This window comes from Bos indicus x Bos taurus, chromosome 10 (assembly GCF_003369695.1).
Source record: "Bos indicus x Bos taurus breed Angus x Brahman F1 hybrid chromosome 10, Bos_hybrid_MaternalHap_v2.0, whole genome shotgun sequence".
Lineage (NCBI taxonomy): Eukaryota > Metazoa > Chordata > Mammalia > Artiodactyla > Bovidae > Bos > Bos indicus x Bos taurus.
In genome coordinates, this window is record NC_040085.1 from 70179562 (window position 1) to 70203236 (window position 23675).

General features: G+C 45.8%; 2 protein-coding genes across 13 annotated transcripts in view; one reads left to right on the top strand and one right to left on the bottom strand.

Moving 5' to 3' along the window:
* The window catches only part of SYNE2 (spectrin repeat containing nuclear envelope protein 2), a 324652-nt gene extending 310717 nt beyond the window's left edge, over positions 1 to 13935 (top strand). For 6 of the 11 annotated variants that reach the window (XM_027554279.1, XM_027554282.1, XM_027554280.1 and 3 more), the window contains 11 exons: positions 1832 to 2114; positions 2603 to 2671; positions 3571 to 3710; positions 6588 to 6702; positions 7407 to 7609; positions 8619 to 8819; positions 9774 to 9902; positions 10901 to 11092; positions 11799 to 11882; positions 12379 to 12428; positions 12883 to 13935. In XM_027554279.1, the coding sequence (XP_027410080.1) occupies positions 1832 to 2114; positions 2603 to 2671; positions 3571 to 3710; positions 6588 to 6702; positions 7407 to 7609; positions 8619 to 8819; positions 9774 to 9902; positions 10901 to 11092; positions 11799 to 11882; positions 12379 to 12428; positions 12883 to 13105 (1689 nt within the window). In that variant the 3' untranslated portion in view covers positions 13106 to 13935. The remainder of the gene's footprint in view (positions 1 to 1831; positions 2115 to 2602; positions 2672 to 3570; positions 3711 to 6587; positions 6703 to 7406; positions 7610 to 8618; positions 8820 to 9773; positions 9903 to 10900; positions 11093 to 11798; positions 11883 to 12378; positions 12429 to 12882) is intronic. The other 5 variants (XM_027554281.1, XM_027554283.1, XM_027554284.1 and 2 more) reach the window with 5 other exon arrangements.
* Positions 1 to 23675, bottom strand: part of ESR2 (estrogen receptor 2) — an 88310-nt gene that overhangs the window by 2595 nt on the left and 62040 nt on the right. Inside the window, exon 9 of one of the 2 annotated variants that reach the window (XM_027554292.1) lies at positions 22603 to 22825. In XM_027554292.1, the coding sequence (XP_027410093.1) occupies positions 22639 to 22825 (187 nt within the window). In that variant the 3' untranslated portion in view covers positions 22603 to 22638. Of the gene's footprint in view, positions 1 to 20728; positions 22826 to 23675 lie in introns of those variants that run through there. The other variant, XM_027554291.1, reaches the window with a different exon arrangement.

A 23675-nucleotide genomic window follows, 5' to 3' on the forward strand; every position in this document is an offset into this window, starting at 1 on the left:
CCACTTTTTTAATACTTGTTTGGCTGCCCTGGGTCTGAGACGGGCACACAGGCTCTTTAGTTGCAGCATGTGGGGTCTAGTTCCCTGACCCCAGGGATCGAGCCCCGGGCCCCCTGCAGCAAGAGTGTGGAGTCTTAGCAACTGGACCACCATGGAGGTTCCTTGACTCCACTTTTAAAGACTGGGAAACTTACCATGTTACAGCTAACAATAGTTTGGTTTTTGTTTTAAAAAAAAAAAAAACAACCTGTGTTTTTGTTTTATTAAAGTGTAGTTGCTGTACAATATTATATGTCACAGGTGTATGGTATAGTGATCCAGTGTTTCAAAGTTATACTCCATTTATAGTTATTATAAAATATTGGCTGTATTCCCGTGTTGTACAGTGTATCCTTGAAGCTCGTTTTTACCTGATGGTGTGTACCTCGTACTCCCCCTACCCCGATGTTGCTACCCTCTGCTCACTAGTAGCCTCAGTACTCTGTGTCTGCGAGTCTGCTTCAAGAAGCTGAGTGGAAAAATGTTCTTTCCACTCTTACTAATATAGAACCATACTTACTGAGGAGCTGCTATTTCTCAGTGGAAAGGATGGCCCTCCTGCAAGTTCTTGTTCCTCTTACCTGTTTCCCACGGGTTCCTCAGCACAGAGCTTCTCTGGCCTGTGTCAGTACCCCCAGGATATGATGGTAACTGTCCTGGTTTTGCTTCTGGCAGTAACTTGGTGATGTATCAGCCTTTTCCTGTATCTTAATATTTGTGCCTTTCTAGTACTTTATTCGGAGAAGGCAATGGCACCCCACTCCAGTACTCTTGCCTGGAAAATCCCATGGACGGAGGAGCCTGGTAGTCTGCAGTCCATGGGGTCGCTAAGAGTTGGACATGACTGAGCGACTTCACTTTGACTTTTCACTTTCTTGCATTGGAGAAGGAAATGGCAACCCACTCCAGTGTTCTTGCCTAGAGAATCTCAGGGATGGGGGAGCCTGGTGGGCTGCCGTCTATGGGGTCGCACAGAGTCGGACACGACTGAAGCGACTTAGCAGTAGCAGCAGTAGCAGTGCTTTATTCTCACCTTTGAAGCACCAAAAGCACCAGCTTTCCAAAAAAGTTGTGATGTTTCCCTGGAGAGAGGCGCCTCTGGAACGTTCAAGTGGAGTTAAGGCCATTATTTACAGCTCACTGCCTCTGCCAGAAGTTTCACTGGTGACCACTGACCAACACGATTGGCCACTTTTTCTATCTTTATGTCTCCAACTGGCCAACTTGAAACAACTTCTTTAAAAATTAGCCTCAATTCCTTCATTTTATAACATAACCATATAGTCATTTTTCTCTATATATACAATTACTACAAAGTAATTGTAACATAGGGGAATAAAATTCTGTATTTGGAACAGTAAGATTGGGGGATAAGAAGAAAGAGCCTGGGGCATGATGTTGTGAATTTCCTTTTAGAACATGCTAATGGCCTTTAAAATTGTTTTTTAATTTTCTGATTCTTAGATGAACCTACCATTAACCATCAGTGAAACTTTGTCCTCCATTTCCTTATCTTCTATATATTTAACTTACATGATCAAGTTTCTGGTTTTCTGAGGAAAGAAGGTAGAGTTTTGGAAACTATAGATTCTGGGTCCCACCCTTGATACTCTAAATTGGAATAACCACAGGCAGGGCCTGGGGACCCGATTCTTTTCAAAGTCTCCTCAGAAACACTGGTGGTAGCCATTCTCAGGAGCTGCTAGTTGGGCAGACTTAGATGCTAACTCTCCTCATCATGGCAACAGGCTATGATTTGGTTCATTCTGAAAACTGGACACCCCTGTTGTAGGGCTTGGAAGATGAAAAGGAGGCCTCTGAGAACGAGACAGACGTGGAAGACCCCAGAGAGATCCAAGACGACTCTTGGCGTAAAAGGGGAGCAAGTGAGGAGCCCTCATCCCCGCAGTCCCTTTGTCAACTGGTGCCCCCAGCGCTGGGGCCCGAGCGCTCTGGCTGCGAGACCCCTGTCAGCGTGGACTCCATCCCACTGGAGTGGGACCACACAGGCGATGTGGGGGGCTCCTCCTCTCACGAGGAAGACGAGGAGGGCCCCTACTACAGTGCACTGTCAGGTATGGACCCAGGCGGCTGTTCTCAGCGCCCGAGCCACACGCCCAGCTCTTGGTAGTCAGAGTGCAGCCTGTGGTTGACCAGACATCCTGTGGCTTCCTGTGTCTGTCCTGCCCACCTCTGACCCTGAGAGCTGGCTCGTTCCTATTACTGATGGAATGAAAGGGAAAAATAAAATCTACATTGGGATGTGAAGGCTGTTTGATGATGGCTCTGGATATTGGAGGCTCATCAGCGGACTTCTCAGTTGAGTTTTGCAGAGTTATCAGGGATTGTCTCTGTCCTTTCTATGCAGTTCCTCTCCCCCAGCACTACTTTGGATGGTCAGGAGTTGGCTGGAAAAAAAATCCTGTTTTTTTAAATCTTTTAAATAAAACAGATGAAGGATAGTTACTTTTCTCCTCCCAGGTGACAATGTTTCTACTGTTTTAATCCTTGGACATTCATCTACAGCGCCTGCAGTGAGGAAAATGACATTGTTCTTTTTCAGATATAGAAATCCTTGAAAATCCTGAGGCATATCTTAAAATGACCACAAAAACTTTGAAAGCGTCTTCTGGTAGGCCCCTGCCCATGCATGTGTCTCAACATGGCAGCGTCCTGTGGCACGCACTGCATCCTAAACCTCGCTCCCATGTCGTGTCTGACCTCTGCCTTCTGTGGACACCATGCGCCTTGGTCCTCGCGTCATGGTGTATGCGCACTGCCATACTCACATATAGCTTTGTGCTCCATGCAAAACCCTCCAGACCAGAGCAGTCTCCACACCATCCTTCTCCTCCCCCTCAGGCCCATGTGGAAGGGAGTTCTTCACGGTGCCTTTAAAAATTTTTCTCTCCATCTAACTCAAGTCCTTTGGCACTGGCCAAGCTTTCTTCAGGGTGGCTTGGTTTGGAACTACCTACCTTGCTTATGGTGATTTCCTGGGAAGAGGGTGGGGGGTGAGGGTACCGCTGCCTTTGCCACAGGAGAAGACACCTTCGTCTCCCTGACTTTCAGCTCTGCTCTTCCTTCCCTGCCCCATCCCCACCTGCAGTGGTTGGCTAGAGCCACGAGCGCCCCTGGGGTCCTTGAATCTACCCTGATGTTCACTCTTCCTCGCACTCCTGAGAGATCTTCAGTTCTCTCAGGCCCCAGACCCAGCCTTGCTGCCAGCGCCCCTGCCACTAGGGCCCCCGGCTCCAAAAGGCCATTCATCTCACAGCAGATCATGTTTGTCGTGCTCCATCGTGAACCCACCTAGTGAAGACCCAGTGTCGCTCAGTTGCATGAGTCTCATTTCATCCCCTTCTGGGACATACTGACATTTTGCAAACATGCATGCTTTGCAAGGAAAGCTGCAGAACTCATATTATACTGTAACCCGATGCCACGTTACCCATGACCTTTTTTGTGTAACTAAATATGAACCCTTTGGTTGGAGAGAATGGACCGTCACTTGCCATTCTTTTGTTTCAGGCAAATCCATTTCTGAAGGCCCCTCGTGGCATGTTCCTGACAGCCCTTCCTGTCCCAAGCGTCGCTACAAACAAATGGGAGGTGACAGGAATGTTCAACCCATCCCCTCTGATTCCAGCACCCCTTATAAACCAGCCTATGTAAGTCTTGACCCCACTGAGAGTATAACTCACATCCATGAGTTACAGTTTTAAAGAGAGAGAGATTTTGGTGTATACTGCATGTGCTCACCTGCCAGGCATATTTGGGGTTGGTTTTCCCATGGTGACATACTTCATGAGGACTCTGGCACAACTGACTAGACTTAGAGATGGGTGTCTGGCTAAACACCATCTTTGAGTGCTGACACACGATGACCATGGTTATTACTGTTGAGTCAGTCATCTGTGCAAACAGCAGAGAAGCAAAGTGGTGGCCTTTCTGAGCTGTTCCTGAGCTCCCAAAGCTTTGATATATTCACCTTGACTATGGTAGGTCAGCTGGTAAAGAATCCACCTGCAATGCAGGAGACCCCGGTTCAATTCCTGGGTTGGGATGATCCCCTGGAGAAGGGATAGGCTACCCACTCCAGTATTTTTGGGCTTCCCTGGTGGCTCAGTCGATAAAGAATCCACCTGCAATGCAGGAGACCTGGGTTCAGTCCCAGGGTCGGGAAGATCCCCTGGAGAAGGGCATAGCAGTCCACTCTAGTATTCTTGCCTTGACAGAGGAACCTGGCGGGCTGCAGTCCATGGGGTTGCAAAGAGTTGAACACGACTGAGTGACTAAGCACAGCACATACATTCTAGTCAAAAAATTGTGACTTCCTATTCAGAAAGATGACAGTGTGCAGTGGTAGACAGAGGATGAGCTGGTTGGATGGCATCATCGACTCAGTGGACATAAGTGTGAGCAAACTCTGGGAGATAGTGAAGGACAGTGCTGCAGTCCATGGGGTCACAAAGAGTCAGACACAAGTGAGGGACTGAACAACCAATAGTAGACCTGGGTTTGATTCCCAGCCGTATGAGGAAATTGCTCCAGGGCTGTAAACACTTAACTTACCCCTGTAAGCCTTCCTTACCTGAAGGTAAACCTACCTGACATAAAGTCAGAAAAGGAAAACAAATACCATATAATATCGCATATGTGTGGAATCTAGAAAAATGGTATAGATGATCTTATTTTCAAAGAAAAAATAGAAACACAGACATAAGAGAACACAGATATGGACACCAAGGGGGAGAGAGGGTATGGGCCGAATTGGGAGCTTGAGATTGACATTTACACACTACCGTGTATGTGTGTTAGTCGCTCAGTCGTGTCCAGCTCTTTGCAACCCCATGGACTGTAGCCCACCTGTTCTCCTGCCCATGGGATTCTCCAGGCAAGAATACTGGAGTGGGTAGCCATTTCCACCTCCAGGGGATCTTCCCAACCCAGGGATCCCACCTGGGTCTCCTGCACTGCAGGCAGATTCTTCACCATCTGAGCCACCAGGGAAGCCTCCATGTATAAAATAGATAAATAATGAGAACCTACTGGATAGCACAAGAGACTCTCCTCAGTACTCTGTGGTGATCTAAATGGGAAGGAAATCCAAAAAAGAGGGGATGTATGAATACATATAGCTGATTCACTTTTCTATGTAGCAGAAATTGACCAAGCATTGTAAGGAACTATACTCCAATAAAAATTCATTTAAAAACAAAAATCTACCTTCCATAGTTGCTGCTAGGATTAATGTGTATGAAAACATAAATGAGGCCCTCAGAAGTGGTCACCAGCATTATCATCACTACTGATATGGTTTGTTGTTCTTGTTGTTCTACTGGTGACTGTTTCTTCTAGTTACATGTTCCTCAGGCAGCGTAAGTCCTTGCCACGCTCTGGTTATGCAGCTGTTGGGGGCTAGCCAAGCCTAGGATTTAATGTTGGCCCCAGATCATTCTCAGTATTGAGAATTAGTGACCAGCAAGTCGAAATTAAAACGTCTCACACATTCTTAGTGTCATCTCTTAGAGAACCCAAAAGTGATGTGAGCATCACTAGATTCATCCTCAAAGTCCCCTCTGCATGTAGGAGTGCATGTTGCTAGACAGCAGAGAAGATTCTGCCTAAACATGGTCAGAGCCTAGTCATTTGATAATGGGTTGTCTGTACTCAACTCAGAAACTCTTCAGCAAGCAGTTAGCATTTCAACTCTGTCCCTTTGTGGTGCACAGTAAGACCCGATGGCCCCAGGGAGAGACCCCCTCACCTCACTCTTTGCTTTGCATCCAGGGCATGTGGTATGGCCTCTGCAGGTGACTATGCTTGTGTTCTTACCTGCCCACTTTCAAAAGCTCAACCCTTTTTGGATGTGTCTGCAACCACAAATCTGAGGGGTTTTTGCCTTTTTTTTTTTTTCTTTCATGCCACACAAATAGACCATACGGACACAATCCAAAAAACATGACTTTTCTAAAAGATACATTTATTTTTGGGAAGGCCTGAGGTAACAGCACAATTAGCTCTGTGATAACAGAAGAGTCGGTGTATGCACTGAAAGGAAAAGGTTTGTCACGAAGGGCCCTAGTTGGCAGATTTGTGCTCTATTTCTGATACCTGGTGGTGATGATGCCACCCAGTTCTACAGAGTGACTGGGAGGGATAACGAAAATTTTGTAAAAAACTGTGCAAATGTAAAAGTGCTAACACAGCACAGTCTGGTAAGCTCAACAATTGTTTGGTCGTTTCGCACATTTCAATAGGGGAGCATTAGGAAGCCTCACATTAAATCAGGCCATTCTGTTCCCAACATTGACCTCTCACCTGCTTCCCCCTCCCTGGGCCTTTGATGAGACTTTATTTTTGCCATCAGTTCTGCTCCTTACAAATGCTACCCGTACACTTAAGTGCCTCTGCATTACCAACAAGTTACCCTTTGAAGGAAAGGGCTCCATATCTTCATTTCTTACCTGTTACTATGAACCAAGACAGTCTTCAGACAGCCTTTAAAATTTATAGATGGTAATGTAAAAATTGTCTCATTCTAGGTAAAACTGCTGTTGTCTCCAGGGACTGAAGGTGGCAAGGAAGATCCAGGGGTTCTGACTGGCAGTGCACAGCAGGAAGATGAAGACCTGGCCGCCCTCACTGGTCAGCAGTCAGGTACAGTTAGATCAGGCAGTTGTTCAGAGGCAGAGACTATGTCTTGGGTTGGTTAGACATTTACTCTAAGTCTCTGCTCAACACCTATTACCTGATTCACCAAACTTCTAAACTTGACCTAGAGCAGCTAATGTTATTTTAGATCCAGCTGACTTTTATTTATGAACAAATTCCTAGGCTATTCACTTTACTTTCACAACTATTCTTTAAATATTGACAAAATGAGCCTCATATGATGAAGGGCCTGTTTGCACCTGCATGACTTTGCTTGTGTGCAAAGATCAGACGTGAAGATGATGATCAAAGTGTGTGTCAGGTGTCTCCTTTTACTGTAAAAGTAATGACTCAACTGACACTAAGTCAAGTTCATAGCATTGACCTGATCACTCATGGACAGGAGGACAGAGCATCTTAAATACAGCATGAACTGGAGTGTTGAACATGGGACCACAGAGCATCTTGGCAACATGTTGGGCCTCCTAGCCACTCCACACCTTGTCCCAGGCCCTGTGAGAGTACACTGGCACAGGCCTTGAACCAGAGCGGAGGAAACGTGCTGTTCCACACTTGGGGGAAGTGCTAACCCCGGGCCTCCTGCAAAGAGCATCGCCTCCAGGTTTTATCACCGTGACCCTGAATTAGCTGGAAGCAGGGAAATCTGTTTGCATTATTGCTTCTTTTTATTGGTGGCTTTTTTATTCCAGGTGCCTTTGACAGATGGGAACTGATCCAAGCACAAGAACTTCACAATAAGCTCAGAAAAAAACAAAACCTGCAGAAGCTGAACTCTGATATCAGCAACATCACCCCTTGGCTGGAAAAAACTGGAGCAGAGCTGGAGACGTTAAAGCTGGCAGAACCTCCCTCTGATATGCAGGAAATGGAACTCCAAGTGAAGAAGCTGAAGGTGAGTCAGAGTGTGGCAGGGAAGAGGGCTTCAGAATGCATGTGCAAACACTGGCTGTGTGTACGAGCACATCAGATCTGCTAGCTGCGTCGGGGGTGATGTGTACGCAGCGTGTGTTCAATAGTCTCTCCTGTTGTACTTCTGTAACCAGCAAGGAGACGGATGAAGATTTGTATTTTAATTAGAGGAGCATCTCCAAATGATCCGAAAGCCCAGAGCTCTGATCTGACTGCAGAGGGAGCAGTCCTAGACTCCCTAGACTCTTACGGAGGCACCAGTGGCCATGGCAGGCAGCTTAGAAATACCTTTCCAAACTATGTGCAGGCAGCACTGGGGGTGGTGTTGAGGGTGGGGCGGAGGACGGCTTACCCACTGACAAATTCTGTAGCCTGATCTATAACTCAGATCAGAAGTTACAGCAGAGCTGGCACCCAGTCAGCCAGCCCTGGCCCCACTAGAACTAGCCCTAGGAGAGGGGTGGTTTGAGCCCTGCACTTTGGGGGTGCTCTGCACATGAGCCTGGTCTCCTAAGAGGACCCAGGATAGGAGTTTTGGGGTATCCAGGCAGTCTTCACATTTGTACTATTGTTTTACTTTGTGCCTTGATATATCAGGGGTTACCATTCATTCTAAGAAGTAACACTTTTGTGATACCTAAGAGGCAAACGCTGGATAGCTTCATGTGTTTTACCTGGAAGGCTTTTAATCTGATCCAGAAATGTTATTAAGCCAAACAGAGGTCAGGGGGTCCATTCATGCCTCCGGTATAGCTGGTCCCCCAGGAGACAGGCCGCCGCCCTGGGTCTGGTCAGCTGGCCAGCCAAGCTGTGACCTTGTATGGCAGCTCCCTCACCTGATGCCTCTCAGCCAGTCACAGGCCACGCTGCTCTGGTATTCGGGGCCAAAGCTCGGAGGACTGTCTGGAAGATCTGTTCCCCACAGAGGTTCAAAATGAACCCCACATCACCGTTTTCAGAGTGCCTGACCCAGCCTTTTCCCTCTGCGGTAGGAGATACTGAAAGCCTTTGACACCTACAAGGCCTTAGTGGTCTCCGTCAACGTGAACAGCAAAGAATTTCTGCAGAGCGAGAGCGCCGAGTCCAAAGAACTCCAAGATAGAGTCGGCCAGCTGACCCTGCGCTGGAACACGGCCCTGGGCGCGGTGGAGAGCTGGAGAGAGGGTTTGCGGCGGTCGCTCATGCAGTGCCAGGTACGCCGACTCAGCACCCAGCCAGTGCCCAAGGCCTATTCCGGGGCACAGCCAGGCCCACGTGGGCGGGAGAAGAGGTATTTTTATCATCATCAGGCTGCTCTGGCACAGCCAAATACGGCTTGTGCTTAAGAAGCATGTGCTTTACCATTTGTCTCCCAAGAGGCCCACCTGCTGTCTTCTCAGATACCTGATACTCACCCTGCATTTCCCACTCTGCCACCCAAGCCCACCCATAGTATATCGGTTCCAGCAAGCGTTCCAGTAGGTTGGAAATGTCAGACCAGCCCTGCACCGTGTCTGTCCTTTTGCCAAGAAGGCTGGATAGCAGAGTGATTTAGAGATCTGGCCTTGGAACAGGGAGCAGCTTAACCCTGCTCTGTAGCTTTAGTAACTGTGTGACTGTGGGGAAAGCACTGAACCTTCTAGACCTCAGTTTTTTCATCTGAAAAATGGGGATAATTCCAGTGCCTACCTCACAGGGTATTTTCTGCAACTCCACATGTGTAACCTTGGCCCAGCACCTGACACATAGTAAATGGCCAGCCCGGGTTAGCTCTGGCCCCTCTTAGAGAATAGGAGCCCACCACCGAGCCCACGTGCAGCCTGTCCCTGGGCCATAGTCTGTTCAGTTGAGGGGTCTCCCTCGATCACTGAATCAGCACATTCATTGAGTAATTTGTGTGGGGCATGCTGACACCCACCTTCCAGCTAATACTTTGCACTTGGCAGAGTTCACCATGCCTCCTGGGACATGCCAAGTGCTTTCTTGTCCTGCTTTCCCTCCACTGGGCGGGGGGCCCTGGCATCTAGTTTAAATCTGGCCCTTTTAGTCACTGAGTAAAACCCAGAAGAGCAAGTGCTGTTGATGGATTATCATAGTAAGCTGCTTCCCAGCACACCTGCCTTCACAGACTGAGAAAGGGCAGTGCCCTGATGTCTGTTGTTTTTAAGGACTTGCACCAGCTGAGTCAAAGTCTGCTGCTGTGGTTAGCGAGTGCTGAGAGCCGGCGGCAGAAGGCTCATGTCACCGACCCGGAGGCAGACCCCCAGGCTCTCCTGGCGTGTCAGGAAGAACTCGTGGTGAGTTTCCTCCTAAGGGGCCCTGCGCTACCACTGGCCTGTGCAGGACCTCAGGACCGAGCGGCCTCACCTGGCATTTCTGGAAACTGTCCACTGGTGTTCCGCCCTCATGTTCCGGTTGGCATCCCTCCGCTGAAGTGGGATGAGCGCAAGGGTGAAGCGCCATGGTCCAGAGCAGGAAGTCTAAACCGCTGTAGAACTGGGGCTATAGGCGTTTAGCAATATCCTGGGACCCTTAAGGCCGTTTAAAGTCTTTCTCCCTTGTGAATAGAGCTCATTTGGGAAGAAATGCGGTGTTTGGTTGCCCTGCAGCCCTGGTGAGCTCTATGGATTTTCTATATCCACACACATAGTCTTTTTCCTTGTGTTTGTGTATATTTCACCAACTAGTGAAGATGAGACCCATAATTCTCACTTGCACTCAGGGTGACATTTTTATCCATGTATTTGTATGTGGTTTAATATTTTAAATTTAATCAAAATGCTGGTCATTGTTAAAAAAATATTTTTGTATTAAAATCTTTGTAAAGCCCCACTCTCCAGAGCAGTGGACTTTTCATTTCTTTAAGTAGACACATATTGTCTAGTGGCTACCACTTTAGACATCGAGCAAGACAATACAAGCAGATTCACTTGATCCCTCTCTAACCATAAGCTGCGCTCTCTCAGTTTACCCACTTTAGATTTTCTCTCGACTTCCTGCCATTACTAGATGAGGGCCTAGTCTTCCCAAACCACCCTCTCACTCTTTCCTCTAATTTCCCCAGCATCATGTCTCCAGAATGACAAGGAATTTGAAAAAATAGGGATGGAGCGTGACCAACTTGCTATCTAGATGATGCCAGGCTTGGGGACCGGCAAATAGGAGAAGGGGGTGGTTCTGGACGAGCACCAGCCACCATCCATCCCAGAACTTTCCAGGCACTGAGAAAGCTGCTTCCAGCCACACTCGCTTCCCTTTTGATAAGCAACTGTTTTACACACTTTTTTATTCCTAGCAACTGGAAAAGGAGCTAGTGGAACGTCAACCTCAAGTAAATTCCTTACAAGAGATTTCCAGCACCCTGCTTATCAAGGGGCATGGAGAAGACTACATTGAGGCTGAAGAGAAGGTCCATGTTATTGAGAAGAAACTCAAACAGTTACTTGAGCAAGTGTCCCAAGACTTAGTGTCCTTGCAGCGAAGCCAGGTGAGTCCCCTTGTAGCCCTTAAATACAGAATCGTCCTGTTAGATGCAAACGGAAAAGCTATGTTACGCCCTGCTAGGGGAGGGAGGAGCCCTGCCCGCTCTGCCGTGTGAATAAGTTATGAAAGCTCTTTAAAGTTGTTTTGTCATCTGTGAGGAGGAGGTGACAGCAGTACCCATCAGTGTGGCTGGGGGTGTGTGGAAAACAAGCCAAGTCCCCGCGACCTTTCTGCCTTCACGCCCTCACTTTTCTCACGGGACAGTTCCTGGTCCTCTCACTGTCCTGGCCGCTCTCTTCTGACCACTCTGATTTGTCTACCTTCTTCTCTAAGCTGTGATTCAGCCCAGAACAGGTGACTCACCAGATGTAGAGCAGCCCCTCCTCTCCATCCCAGAGAACACCTCTCCTCCTGTGCAGCCCAGATCATATGGCCACGCTATTACACCACGTGTCCAGCTGTCTGTCCTGCTCGGCTGTGGGTTTTAATGCATGTGACTGGCCTCACTTGTTTACAGTCCCTCTAGCCTTAAGAAAGGCCATTTTAGAAGCGGGGAGTGAGCACACTAGAAGAGCCTCTCTCCTTCTAGAAAGATCAGAGTCGGGGAGGGGTAGGTAAGCAGTAAAGTGAAGAAGCTGCAGGAAGCAGGTTCTGTGCTCTTGAGACTTTTCAGAGCCTTCCGTTTCCCTGAACTCTTGTGTGGATTTCAGAACCCAGACTCACCTCTGCCCAGCGTGGACGAGGTAGACCACGGAGAGCCTCTAGCAGCGTCTGCGCCAGCTCCCCAAGCCAAGGTGAGAGCCCCTTTCCGCCGGGGGAACCACACTAGTTACTGTTGAAAGTTATTGAGATGACCGGGACTTGGACCTCCAAGCTCCCTTCCAGTACTTGACAATAGTGCAGATTTCTGCTTCAATCTGCTGCTCAGTGGAGTGGCTTACTCCAGAGATTTGAGGGGAAAAAAAAAAAACTTTTAAAGACCTGACTGAAAGGCTGTCCTGTGCTCAGTACTCTTCCCTGGGATTGTGGAAGTCAGCAGCCCTCCGGGCACTGCTAAAGGGGCTTCTTGATCTCTCCATCAGCAACAGCTCAACAGGCTGGAAAAGTGCTACTCTTGCTAGTTCAACCCAATATTTTCTTACCTCAGAGTGTAATCTCAAACGTATTACTCTAGTCTCAAAAGCTTGGCAGGAGGACAACCTAAGAAACATGTATAACTTAAGAAAGAATGTTTTATCATTCACAGAACTAAATTATCTTCCATTTACTAATTGGATTATTTTTATCCAGCAGTTCGAAGCAGAGAAAACTACAAAAGAGAAGAACAAGACCGCCAGCAGGTAACAGCATCACAGTAACAGCAGTGGGTTCCTGCCCTAAACTGTCCCCCAGCAGGCTTGCCAATGCCTCTCTCAAGGTCTTTGTAGAAACTGCTTTTCTACCATTTAGAAGGAAAAGGAAATGGCAACCCACTCCAGTGTTCTTGCCTGGAGAATCCCAGGGACGGGGGAGCCTGGTGGGCTGCCATCTATGGGGTCGCACAGAGTCGGACACGACTGAAGCAAGACTTAGCAAGCAAGCAAGAGCTAGGCTTCTCTTCCATGCCGGGTCCTAGTTTCGGAACTTGGAATCTTTTAGTTGCAGCATGCTGGCTCTAGTTCCCTGACCAGGGGACAAACCCAGGCCCCCTGCATTGGGAACACGAAGTCTTAGCCAGGTCTTACACAAGCAGAGGCTCAGGTGATGGGAGGTCTCCAGAAACTCCCAGTCAGCTCTCATCTCCTCTGTTGCCAGGGTGCCTGGTCCCGCTGCCCCTGAGAGCTCCAAGCCCCAGCGCTCCTTCCTTTCTCGGGTGTTCAGGGCAGCGCTGCCCCTCCAGCTGCTCCTGCTACTGCTGCTGTTCCTGGCCTGCCTGCTGCCCTCCTCCGAAGAGGACTACAGCTGCACTCAGGCTAACAACTTTGCCAGGTCCTTCTACCCCATGCTGCGGTACACCAACGGGCCACCCCCGACATAGAGGCTCAGCCTGGCCCGCAGTGCCACGCCACCAGCCTGTTGACTTGGTGTCCACCCTGTGAGTGACTCTGAGCACTGGTCCAAGGGCCACCAGCTGTGGATACCTCCCTCTGGGCTTGACTTGGGAGAGCTCTCTCCAGACCCTGGGCAGCAGTCACTCCGGGCAGTTTGGCAAAGCTCAATTGATTGGATTTGGGATCTTTGGAAACAGCAGTTTCCTGAAGAGCCAAGCACTTTGTGAATTCTGATTTGTCAAACCACATTATTAAAACGTAGTGAATATGGTCAGTGAACAGTAGTATTCATCACATAGTATATATATTACAGAAACAAGCAGATTCCACCTTGGAAATGGTTCAGAAACTCACACACCCTTAGCTGATTGATTGAAACAATCATATTTAAGATGTTTGTTTAGAATTAATTTTACTTCAATCAGCAGCAATCTTGAGCTACAGGTTATAAAACCAAAATGATCTGTTCAGTACTTAGGTCTGCTCTTTATACTGCTTTAAATTTTTAAAGAAATTATATTGCATGGATGTGGTTATTTGTGCATATTTTTTAACAATGCAGAATCTATGAATAATGTAAACTTTGATTTTTTAAAAACAAATTTTAGCTTGAGCTTTTTTGACTAATGTACAGTAAATGCCAAACCACGGACTTGATAGGGACATTTTTGTAAGTTAATTTTATAAGACTTTTTCACACTTAAAGTGATGCTTCAGGTTTTAATTGTTTGACCATGGGGGATTGGTGCAGAAACTTGAAGCTGTTTGTGGTATGTACAACTCAGATGTTTCTCATTAAAACAAAACAAAAAAGCCATACCTTTGTCATAATGGATTATATTTACAAAGCCGTTAAATGTCATGCGTAATCCTCCATAGAGGAAAAAATATTTTAAAAATATTTGAAGGGATTTATGGGTTTTACTATTTTTGAGCTAAGATTTATATTCTACTGTTTTATAGGGGAGATGAGGGCAGCACAAGTTGGATGTGAAAGGATCATTTCACTCAGATTTTTTATCCCCAGCTCCCTCCAGAGCCAACCAACACATGGTGTTTAATGAATATTAACAGACAAAGCCATCTGGCTTTCCTACAATTCCAGCACCACCATCTATCTCCCACCCAAACAAAGAGTGTAATGATAAGTTACTGATCCAAATGGAACAGAAGAGAGAGCCCAGAAATACACCCACACACTTACGATCAGTTGATCTTCCGCCAAGGAGGCAACAATATAAGTGGGAAAAAGTCTCTTCAGCAAGTGGTGTTGGGAAAGTTGGATATCTGCATGTAAGTCAGTGAAGTTAGAACACACCCTCACAACATGCACAAAAAGAAAACGGCTTACAGACTTAAGACGTGATCCCATAAAACTCCTAGAAGAGATCAGAGGTAAAACATTCTCTGACATAAAGGGCACCAGTGTTTTCTTACGTCAGTCTCCCAAGGCAATAGAAATAAAAATAAATAGAATCTAATCAAACTTAACCAGCCTTGGCATAGCAAAGGAAACCATTTGACAAGAAGACAACCTACAGAATGGGAGAAAGTATTTGCAAACGAAGCAACCAACAAGGGCTTCATTTCCAAAATATACAAACAGCTTATACAACTCAACAACCCAAAAAACCCAATCCAAAAATGTACAGGAGACCTAAATAGACATTTTTTCAAAGAAGAAATACAGATGGCCAATAGGCATGGGAAAAGATGCTCAACATTACTAGACAAAAGCAAATCAAAACTAAAATGAGGTACCACCTAACACTGATAGCCATCATCAGAACGTCTACAGTGCACCCCTATGTTCATTGCAGCACCATTCACAAGAGCCAGCACATGGAAGCGACCTAAATGTCCATCAACAGAGGAATCGGTAAAGAAGATGTGGGGGGTGTGTGTGTGTGTGTATACACACACATATGTACACAGTGGAATATTACTCAGCCATAATTCTCATACTGAGTGAAGTAAGAGAAAGACAAATATGATATGGCTTATATGTGGAATCTAAAAAAAGCTACAAATGAACTTATCTACAAAAACAAAATAGTTACAGATTAGAAAATAAGCTTAGGATGAATTGGAAGATTGGTATTGACACATATACACTGTTATATATAAAACAGATAACTAATAAGGACCTACTGTATAGCACAGGGAACTCTGTAATGACCGATATGGGAAAAGAATCTAAAAGAGAATGGATATATGTATAACAGATTCACTTTGCTAAACGCCGAAAACTAACAACATTGTAAATCAGTTATGCCTCAGTAGAAAAAATCAACAAATAACAAATGCTGGAGAGAGTGTGGAAAAAAAGGAACCTCCTGGAGAAGGAAATGGCAACCCACTCCAGTAATCTTGCCTGGGAAATCCCATGGACAGAGGAACCTGGTGGGCAAAGAGTCAGACACTGAGGGAGGGGCAGGCGCTCGCTAGAGGCCCCAGAGCTTTTGATGGCAGAGCCAGCACTGTGGCTGAGGACTCCTGGCTCCCAGGCCTCTCTCACCAGATAGGAGCATGGAAAACTAGTCTAAAATACGCCTGAGGGCTTTCCTGGCGGCTCAGTGGTAAAGAATCACCCCCCTGCCAAAGCAGGGGACGTGAGTTCCACCCCTGGTCTGGGAAGGCCACACGTGGCAGAGCAGCTGAGCCCATGCATCACAGCCACTGGGCCGGGGCTCTCGAGCCAGGGAGCCACAGAACTGAGGTCTGTGGGCACCAGAGCCCATGCTCCGCAACAAGAGGAGCCACAGCTAGAGAAAAGCCCACGCAGCATGAAGACTGTGCACAACCATAAATAAAATCATTAAAAAACAAACAAAAAAAAAGGAACCTCCTACACTGTTGGTGAGGATGTAAATTGGTGTAACCACTGTGGAAAATAGTATGAAGGCTCCTTAGGAAAGCTAAAAATAGAGTTGTCAGCCACCCCACTCCTGGGCATATATCCAGACAAACTATAATTCATAAAGATAAATGCACCCTGGTGTTCACAGGAGCACTATTCACAGTAGCCAAAACATCGAAACAACCTAAATGTCCACCGACAGATGCATAGATAAAGGAGATGTGGTGCATATATGCAACATCACTCAGCTGTAAAAACCACTACCACCAGCTGAGGCAACATGGATACAACTTAGAGATCATCATGCTGAGTCAAGTCAGAAAGAGAAAGACAGTACGGTATCCCTTATATGCGGGATTTAAAGTGACACAGATGAACCTACCTATGAAACCGAAACAGAATCGCAGACAGATAACAGACTGGTGGTTGCCTAAGGTGGGGTTGGGGGAAGGATGGGGTGAAAGGCTGGGGTTAGCAGACATAAGCTTCTATATAGAGAACGGATAAACAACAAGGTCCTACTGTATCGCACAGAGAACTATATTCAATATCCCATGGTAAACCATAATGGAAAAGAATATTAAAAAAAGTTACTGATCCAGTTGCGTAGTTACCTGGTCCTAACCTGCATCTCTGGACACTCAGGAGATACAGGGACTTGAAGCAATCCCAATACTGCTCTTCTTCTCTGCAAAGCACAAACTTCAGGGGAGCCAGGGCAGCTTGTCAGTAGATGAAGCCCAGACTTCAGCGCTGGCGGCCCTGCTGTGGCTCAGACACTCCAGGACGTGCGCAGTTCACCAGGAGCTTTGCGTAAAGGGACCAGCTAAAGGGACTCTGTCTTCATTTTACCACGCAAGCTCCAAGTCTCTTCTAACTCTAAAATAATTCATCTCTTTTCAAAGATTACAATAACCCTACAGGGAAATTTAAGTGAAAATATTACCACCACTTTTTCTTTTAAGTTTAGAAGGTCACGCCCTAAACTGATGCATTGCATACCAGGGTTTTTATATTCATGAGCTGCATTTTACTTGATCACACAGTGCCTTCTTCATAAATCACAAGTGTGAAATTAGCTGACTAAAGATTAAATTGCTGCTGTTTAAAAAGTCTTCAAGGTTAAGAAAGAGATTCTTAACTCAATATGTAAGCATTTTGTTTCTGTGCCTTTTTCCCAGAAGAGTGTCTGATTTTCATCAAATTCTTAAAGAGCTCTGCAAACCTAAAACAATAGAATTCAGAATAGATTGGGCACACTGATGACTTAACCTAATTATCGAAAGTTCTTATATTCCCAACAAATACATTTCTAAAACCAAAACTATGAAAAAAAAAAAACCACTTTATTTAGCTTATGTCACATTAAACTTCTTTCTGCAACAGTTCCATAGACATTAAAGGCACACAGCAAAGAAAAAGTCATACCTGGAGGAATGGAAAGCAGATACCAAAATCTGCTTTCACACAACAGCAAACATTCATTTGTCAAAAGGCCCATAATTAAAAGCCTGCTTAATGGTACAAAGCATTCATCTGGAAAAAAAAAATCACAAATTATAGCGGGCTCTGAGGTACACAGGATCATCAAATAACAAAGTTACAGGACCTACAGTCATGGCACTTAGACATCCAGCGCAGAGAGACGCAGCAGCACAGACCATAGGATCACAGGAGCTGTTAGGGCTAGCATCATCAGACCTTGGTCCTTCCCATAAAGGAAGTCCACTATCCCATAACACTGACTGGCCCCACAAGTAAATAAGCATTCAAAAAAAGAAAAAGGATCCTTGATTCCAATTCAACAAAAAGGGTTATAGGGATAACACTGCAGAGAATGCACATCTTCCAGCTGCCACAGGAGCTAAAGTTCCAGCAGCTTGGACAGCTATATGAATAAATGCATGTGTTTAAGTGCTGCAGTAGACCAGACTCAGTGAGGAAGCATCGGTGCCTAAAAGGTGTGAGAATTTTACACAGGTAAGTTTCCAGGGAATCTACCTCACAGCAATACATCTGGGGAATAGTAGCAGACAGGAGGAAGTGACAGCAGTGCTGCCCACGAGCTTAGAAGCCCAGGATGGGAGGGCAGGCATGAGAGAATTCATCTTTTTTAACCCCCTGTTTCCAGGACTGTTATTCTGTAAAGCTTTGTACAGACCCCATCTACATGGTGAAGGCAGACAGTACAGTAGAAGGAACCACAACGTAACGGTCTCTGCTCCGTGCACGGAGGCCCTGCTCCATGCACCGAGGCCCCGCTCCGTGCACCGAGACTCCACTCGAGCAGCAGACCCCTGTGGAAGCAAGTCTATAGCAGGAGCGGTGCTCGCCAGGCAGGCTGAAGACCTAAATTCGGATCCAAGTTCTGGCATAAGTAGTTGTATGATCCTGGGCAGGTCTGTATACCCCTCTGGGCTTTACACATGTATAAAAGATGGGACTGAACTCCTTGTCTACCGGGGTGTTCTGGAAATGAGGCCACAAGCAGGCCCCACTTTGAAACCAGAGTAGCCACACATGTCAGACTGCATTTGACAAATGGATTCTGCAGTCTAAAAATATTTTTCCTTCAGTTTTTTAAAGTTGCAATGATTACTTTCAGCACTGGAACTTCAACTGCCTATGTTCAGCTCTGTCACTTACTCCCTATATGACTTTGAACAAATCTGCTTTGAACTCTAGTTTCCACAGCCAGAAAACTGGGGTAACAGCAGTTAGTATGGGGATTAAATGAGTGTATGAGGCACTGAGCGCTGTGTCTGGCACACAGTCCATGTTCCACAAATACTATTTTTAGGTATTAATGTATTTTTATCATTTCCTTCATATGACTTTTATAATGTCCTTTTAAGATTTTTTAGCAGCTTAAAGAAATGTGTCAAATCTTATATAAAAATGTTTGGTTTCAAAATAGACTAGAAACTGAAGGTTCACCTTTGAATTTGAAAAAGTGTTAATATATGCAAGTTTCTTAGCAGATTAAAATAACCAAACTGTTTTCACATGCTAGAACATTCTAGAATTGCTTCAACTTAGCTTTTATATAATATATATATATGAATATATAACATAGTTCTGCCAAGAATTGGAAACTAATAATTTTTTTTTGTGAAACTAAAAATAATTGCCCTTCCAGTTGAGTTAGCAAAGGAAAGAACCCAGATAAAGACTGTCTCACCGAAGAGCGTTTGTTGAATTTGCATTATTTTTTAATACAGTTAAGACCCTCCAGAAATGTTTTTAAGCTGACAACTTAATTTTCTGTTTCTACCACAATTTTCGAAGAAAAATCAGTTCAAAATTATTTTAGGGTTGAATCCTTTGTAGTTAGTCCTGGTGGACACTGAGCATGTGAGAGGCCTGAGGCCAGACAGGATGTGGTGAGGGCAGAGGGAGACAGAGTCAGAACGACAACTCACGGTGCATTCTCCCAGGGGGGCCACGAGGGTTCTCTTTAGGGGCTGCCAGCTTTCCTGGGAACCTGCGTGAACACTGTCATGAACACTGTTTTCTGTATTAAGAATATTCCATGGTAATTATTTTATTAAAATTTGTCTATATGATTCCTATATTAGACACATGTTTTTGGAATTTAGCTCAAATCTCACTTATCTCCCACAAGTAAGTTTCTCACATTAAATGATCAAAGTGGAGGAAAGGACTCTCACCATATGAATCTCAGGCAAAGCTGAGCATCCCTTTTCCGTAAGACATAAGATGTAGTTGGGTGGGTAATTATTTTTTTCCCCAATACTCACTTAATTCTTATTTACAGTTGTCACAGGTCCTATTCTCCCTAGTTAATTCCTTTTAAAAACTGAACTTGAAAGCAGTGAAATCTGTACTTAGCTATGGGAGAACTTTAAGTTGCCCATGGACCATTTGGGTGGTTGGTGTTAGTTGCCCAGTCATGTCCAACTCTTTGTGACCCATGGACTATAACCTGCCAGGCTCCTTTGTCCATGGGATTTCCCAGGCAGGGATACTGGAGTGGGTTGCCATTTCCTCCTCCAGGGGATCTTCCTTACCCAGGGGTTGAACCCAGGTCTCCCACATTGCAGGCAGATTCTTTACCATCTGAGCCACCAGGGAAACACTTTGGGAGGTTAGATACCCTCCAAATAGAAGACATTTAAGAGAAAGCACTATTTAAGAGAAATGGCTCATCTTTAAAATGAACATGGAGGATTTACTCAAAACCCATAAAAACAGCAGCCTGATTTTGCAGTTTGCAATCCTCAGAGAAAGGATTTGGAGCAACTGGGAACAGATGTACACACTACATCTGAAAGGGGGAAAGGGCCCTAGGGAATTCAAAACAAAACAAAGAACACCTTTAAACGACATACCATATTATCTCAACTGCCTGCTTGGCCTAGATGCCAGTCTAAGAGACAGCCTTGCACCAGGGCAGCCTCTCTGGTTGGACTGACTCACCAGCACACCAGGTGAGACCACAGCCAAGAAGAAATGACCCAAAGTGTTAACATCCTCCTCACGGGCTAAATCCAAATGCAGTGAAACAAGCAACCTCAAGCAGCATACAGGAGTGTTTGTGGGAGGTGGGCAGTGGGCACTGAAGGAGTTTTCATGACAGCAAGCACCATGTGGGTGACATACAGGGTTTGGCACAGACAGGTGCTTGGACACCTGAGACCAATCAGATGCCTTCCTTGGTGTCAAAATCCAACCTGAAAAACTTCATTATGCAGTCATGGGGTGGTGGCTTGAACTTCATTCTGTATTATTTTTGTTGATTTTTTTTTTTTTTCAAACTGGTAGTCTTTTTTATAAATACAATTAAGAGAAATTCATCAGCAAATAATTGTTCTTCAAATAACTGCCTTCTTGCCTCCCACTTCCCACTCTCTAGCCTCCATCACCTTGTTTGCCATAGGGGGTCCTAAACTGACTGGAAAGAAAGAAAATTGACCTAAACCCTGGTTCCTATAAAATCTAAAGTATCTGTTGTACTAAAGCTACAACATTGAGTCACTAAGAATAATTTCAAATACCCTCAGAATATAGACAACACTGTGTTCTTCTTGGTTCGTGATTAAGGGTTTCTGATACAGCTTTGCTCAACATTTTTAGTAAAACTGCATCGAAATCAAAATTAACAATTATTCAAGATCACACTGCCAGAAACCAACCTTATGTTATTGAATGTAATCTTCCTAGTGACTTAGATTTACTGTGGTGAGCACATTCTGTATTTACCATTTTCAAAAAGAAAATGTGTTTAATCTCCTATTACAAGGTAATTTTTAAAAACATCACAAAAGTCACACATGATTATCTAACTGCTCTCTTCCAAAGTACTGATGTAAACTTGCTATATGCATTCACGATGCTCCTGAAAATTTGTACGAAAACGTAAATTTAAAAAAATGAGTTAAAATTGTAATTTCAGAGGTGCTTTATCATCACGTCCTATTTATGTTCCACTTGAAATAAGAACTAATATTTTACTAAGTTTTTATTTCACCCAACCCACCATATAAATGTTCTGATAAGAAAATATTTTAAAAGAGCCCTAGGGTATAAAAGACTTTTTTCTTGCTATAAATAATTACCCTAACTATCTCTCTTTTCTAATAGAGCTCACAGTCTTGTTCAAGTGGTGTGCTCATCCCGTCCATAGTTTGACCCTGAACCTGACACACAGATGCTGACGTGTGTGTAGCCATTCATCCCTCTGTGGATCAGCACACCTCACACACACACACCTGCAGTGTCCCTGTCTCCCCTGGGTGGCTGATGTGGCAGCTGTGGCTGCCCCAGGGAAGCCTGGTGGCTGTGACCCACACCCACAGGAGAAACCCCATTCCTGCAAACACTGGTCCTTCCTCCAGCACACATGCTGAACTCCTTGGGACACGAGTTTTAAGAAAGGCAATTCCAGGAGCAGAGTATTTGCATCTCCACATTTCTTCTCCATGGAGGTGAAAACACCCCCCCCCCACACACACACACACCCCACCCCCAGATAATTCACAGGCTCTCTGAATGCAAACCAACAGGGGTGAACCTGCAGGAAGGCGGCAGCAAGGTCTTGGGGGAAGATGTGGCTCCCACCCCAGCCTGACCACTGGCTCCCTAGGTCACATTCCCTCTGGCCTTGGACAAAATCATAGCAATGTATGACCATCCATCCTCACAGGCCAGTTAGCTGACGGTCACTGTGGTTTTCAATCCTACAATCAAGCGGTCCAGAAGGCAGCACACAAAGGACTCAAAGGGCAGCTTAAGTGGCACAGAAAAGGTTAGTCCCCTTCTGTGCGTGTCCTACATTTTCTCCCCTTTCTCCCAAGTCAGTTTCCTCCAGTCACTCCAAAATCCCTAAGATATTTTCCAAAGAGTGGGAGGGAGATGGGAAGTAACGGAGTGACCACAATGAGACCCCATGAGGCCAAGCCAGACATAAACCTTGTACTCAAACTCTGCCCTCTGATGACAAGAGTACTGGCTTTTGCACCCTGACTCCCAGGAGATGGAGAGGTCGGGGAAGGATGGCATCGAGGAGCCACAGGAAGGACCACATAGCAGAAAGCCAAGGAAGCCCGCCCCCTTCTGACGGGGCTCACGGTTCGTGCTGGAGTTCATGCTTCAGCCTCTGACCTTCTCTGCAGTCTGACCACAGCTCGGGGCTGGGCGTCACTGAGCCTGGGGTTTCTGGGAGCCCTCTTTGCTCTCACTGTCCTCCACCAGGTTGCGCTCAGACCCTGTGACCAAAGACTTGTTGCCGCGAAGTGTGTGGGCATTCAGCATCTCCAGCAGCAGATCGTAGACGGGGACCACGTTTTTGCACTTCATGTTGAGCAGGTGTTCCATGCCCTTGTTACTGGAGAGAGAAAAAAAAAGGTGCTGAGATTCCCTCCTGAAGCAGCCACAGGAAGCCTGACATCTCCCCGACTCTCCCCCATGGAGCTGGTCCTCACCTTCACCCCAGCACGACCCCCAGCCCTCTGCTTTATGGTTCTTGCATCTGGCTCCTCCAATGATCTGCAGGTGAGGATGAAGCCAATGTCCTGTGGACGATGGTGTCCCACCACCCACCCCAACAACTTGACCCATAGTGTGATGGGGTCTCTGAACACCATAGGTACATCTTCATGGTCTTTGAAAACACTGAACCATTGCTACTGGGAGAAATAAGAGTTAGGTTCTGAGAGATCCTGGTCCCAACATTTTCATCAGCCCATTAATACATAATCTTGTTTCTTCTGAGTTATTGTTTAAAGGGCCTTATTTAACATAAATCGTTGATTCATTAACATTTCATTCACAGCTTGTAGCACTAAAATTCATGCGTGAACGAAACTTATCTAACATGCATTTTCTCTGTAAGCACATCACAGGCCTCTTGCACTTAGGAGCTAGACAGTGCTTTAGCACTGTTCCTGGGGATCCTTTTTAGACTATGAAATCTCCAACAAAGCACAAAATGCCAAAACAAGGTACTAAATAGACCATATAACACACCCTTGTTTACACTCTGAGAGCAGAAATAAGAAGGCAGAGCAAGCAGCACCTGGTATGACCTCCGCTGGGAACGTAAGTGTGGGTAACTCAAATTTTCTGCCAGTCTGCACACGTCCTCAAATGACCTCAAAAGCACCGTGAGTATTGATTTTGGGGTTACAAATACATTTTCGCAAGCAGGCAAATTCACAAGTAGAGAATCTGTGATT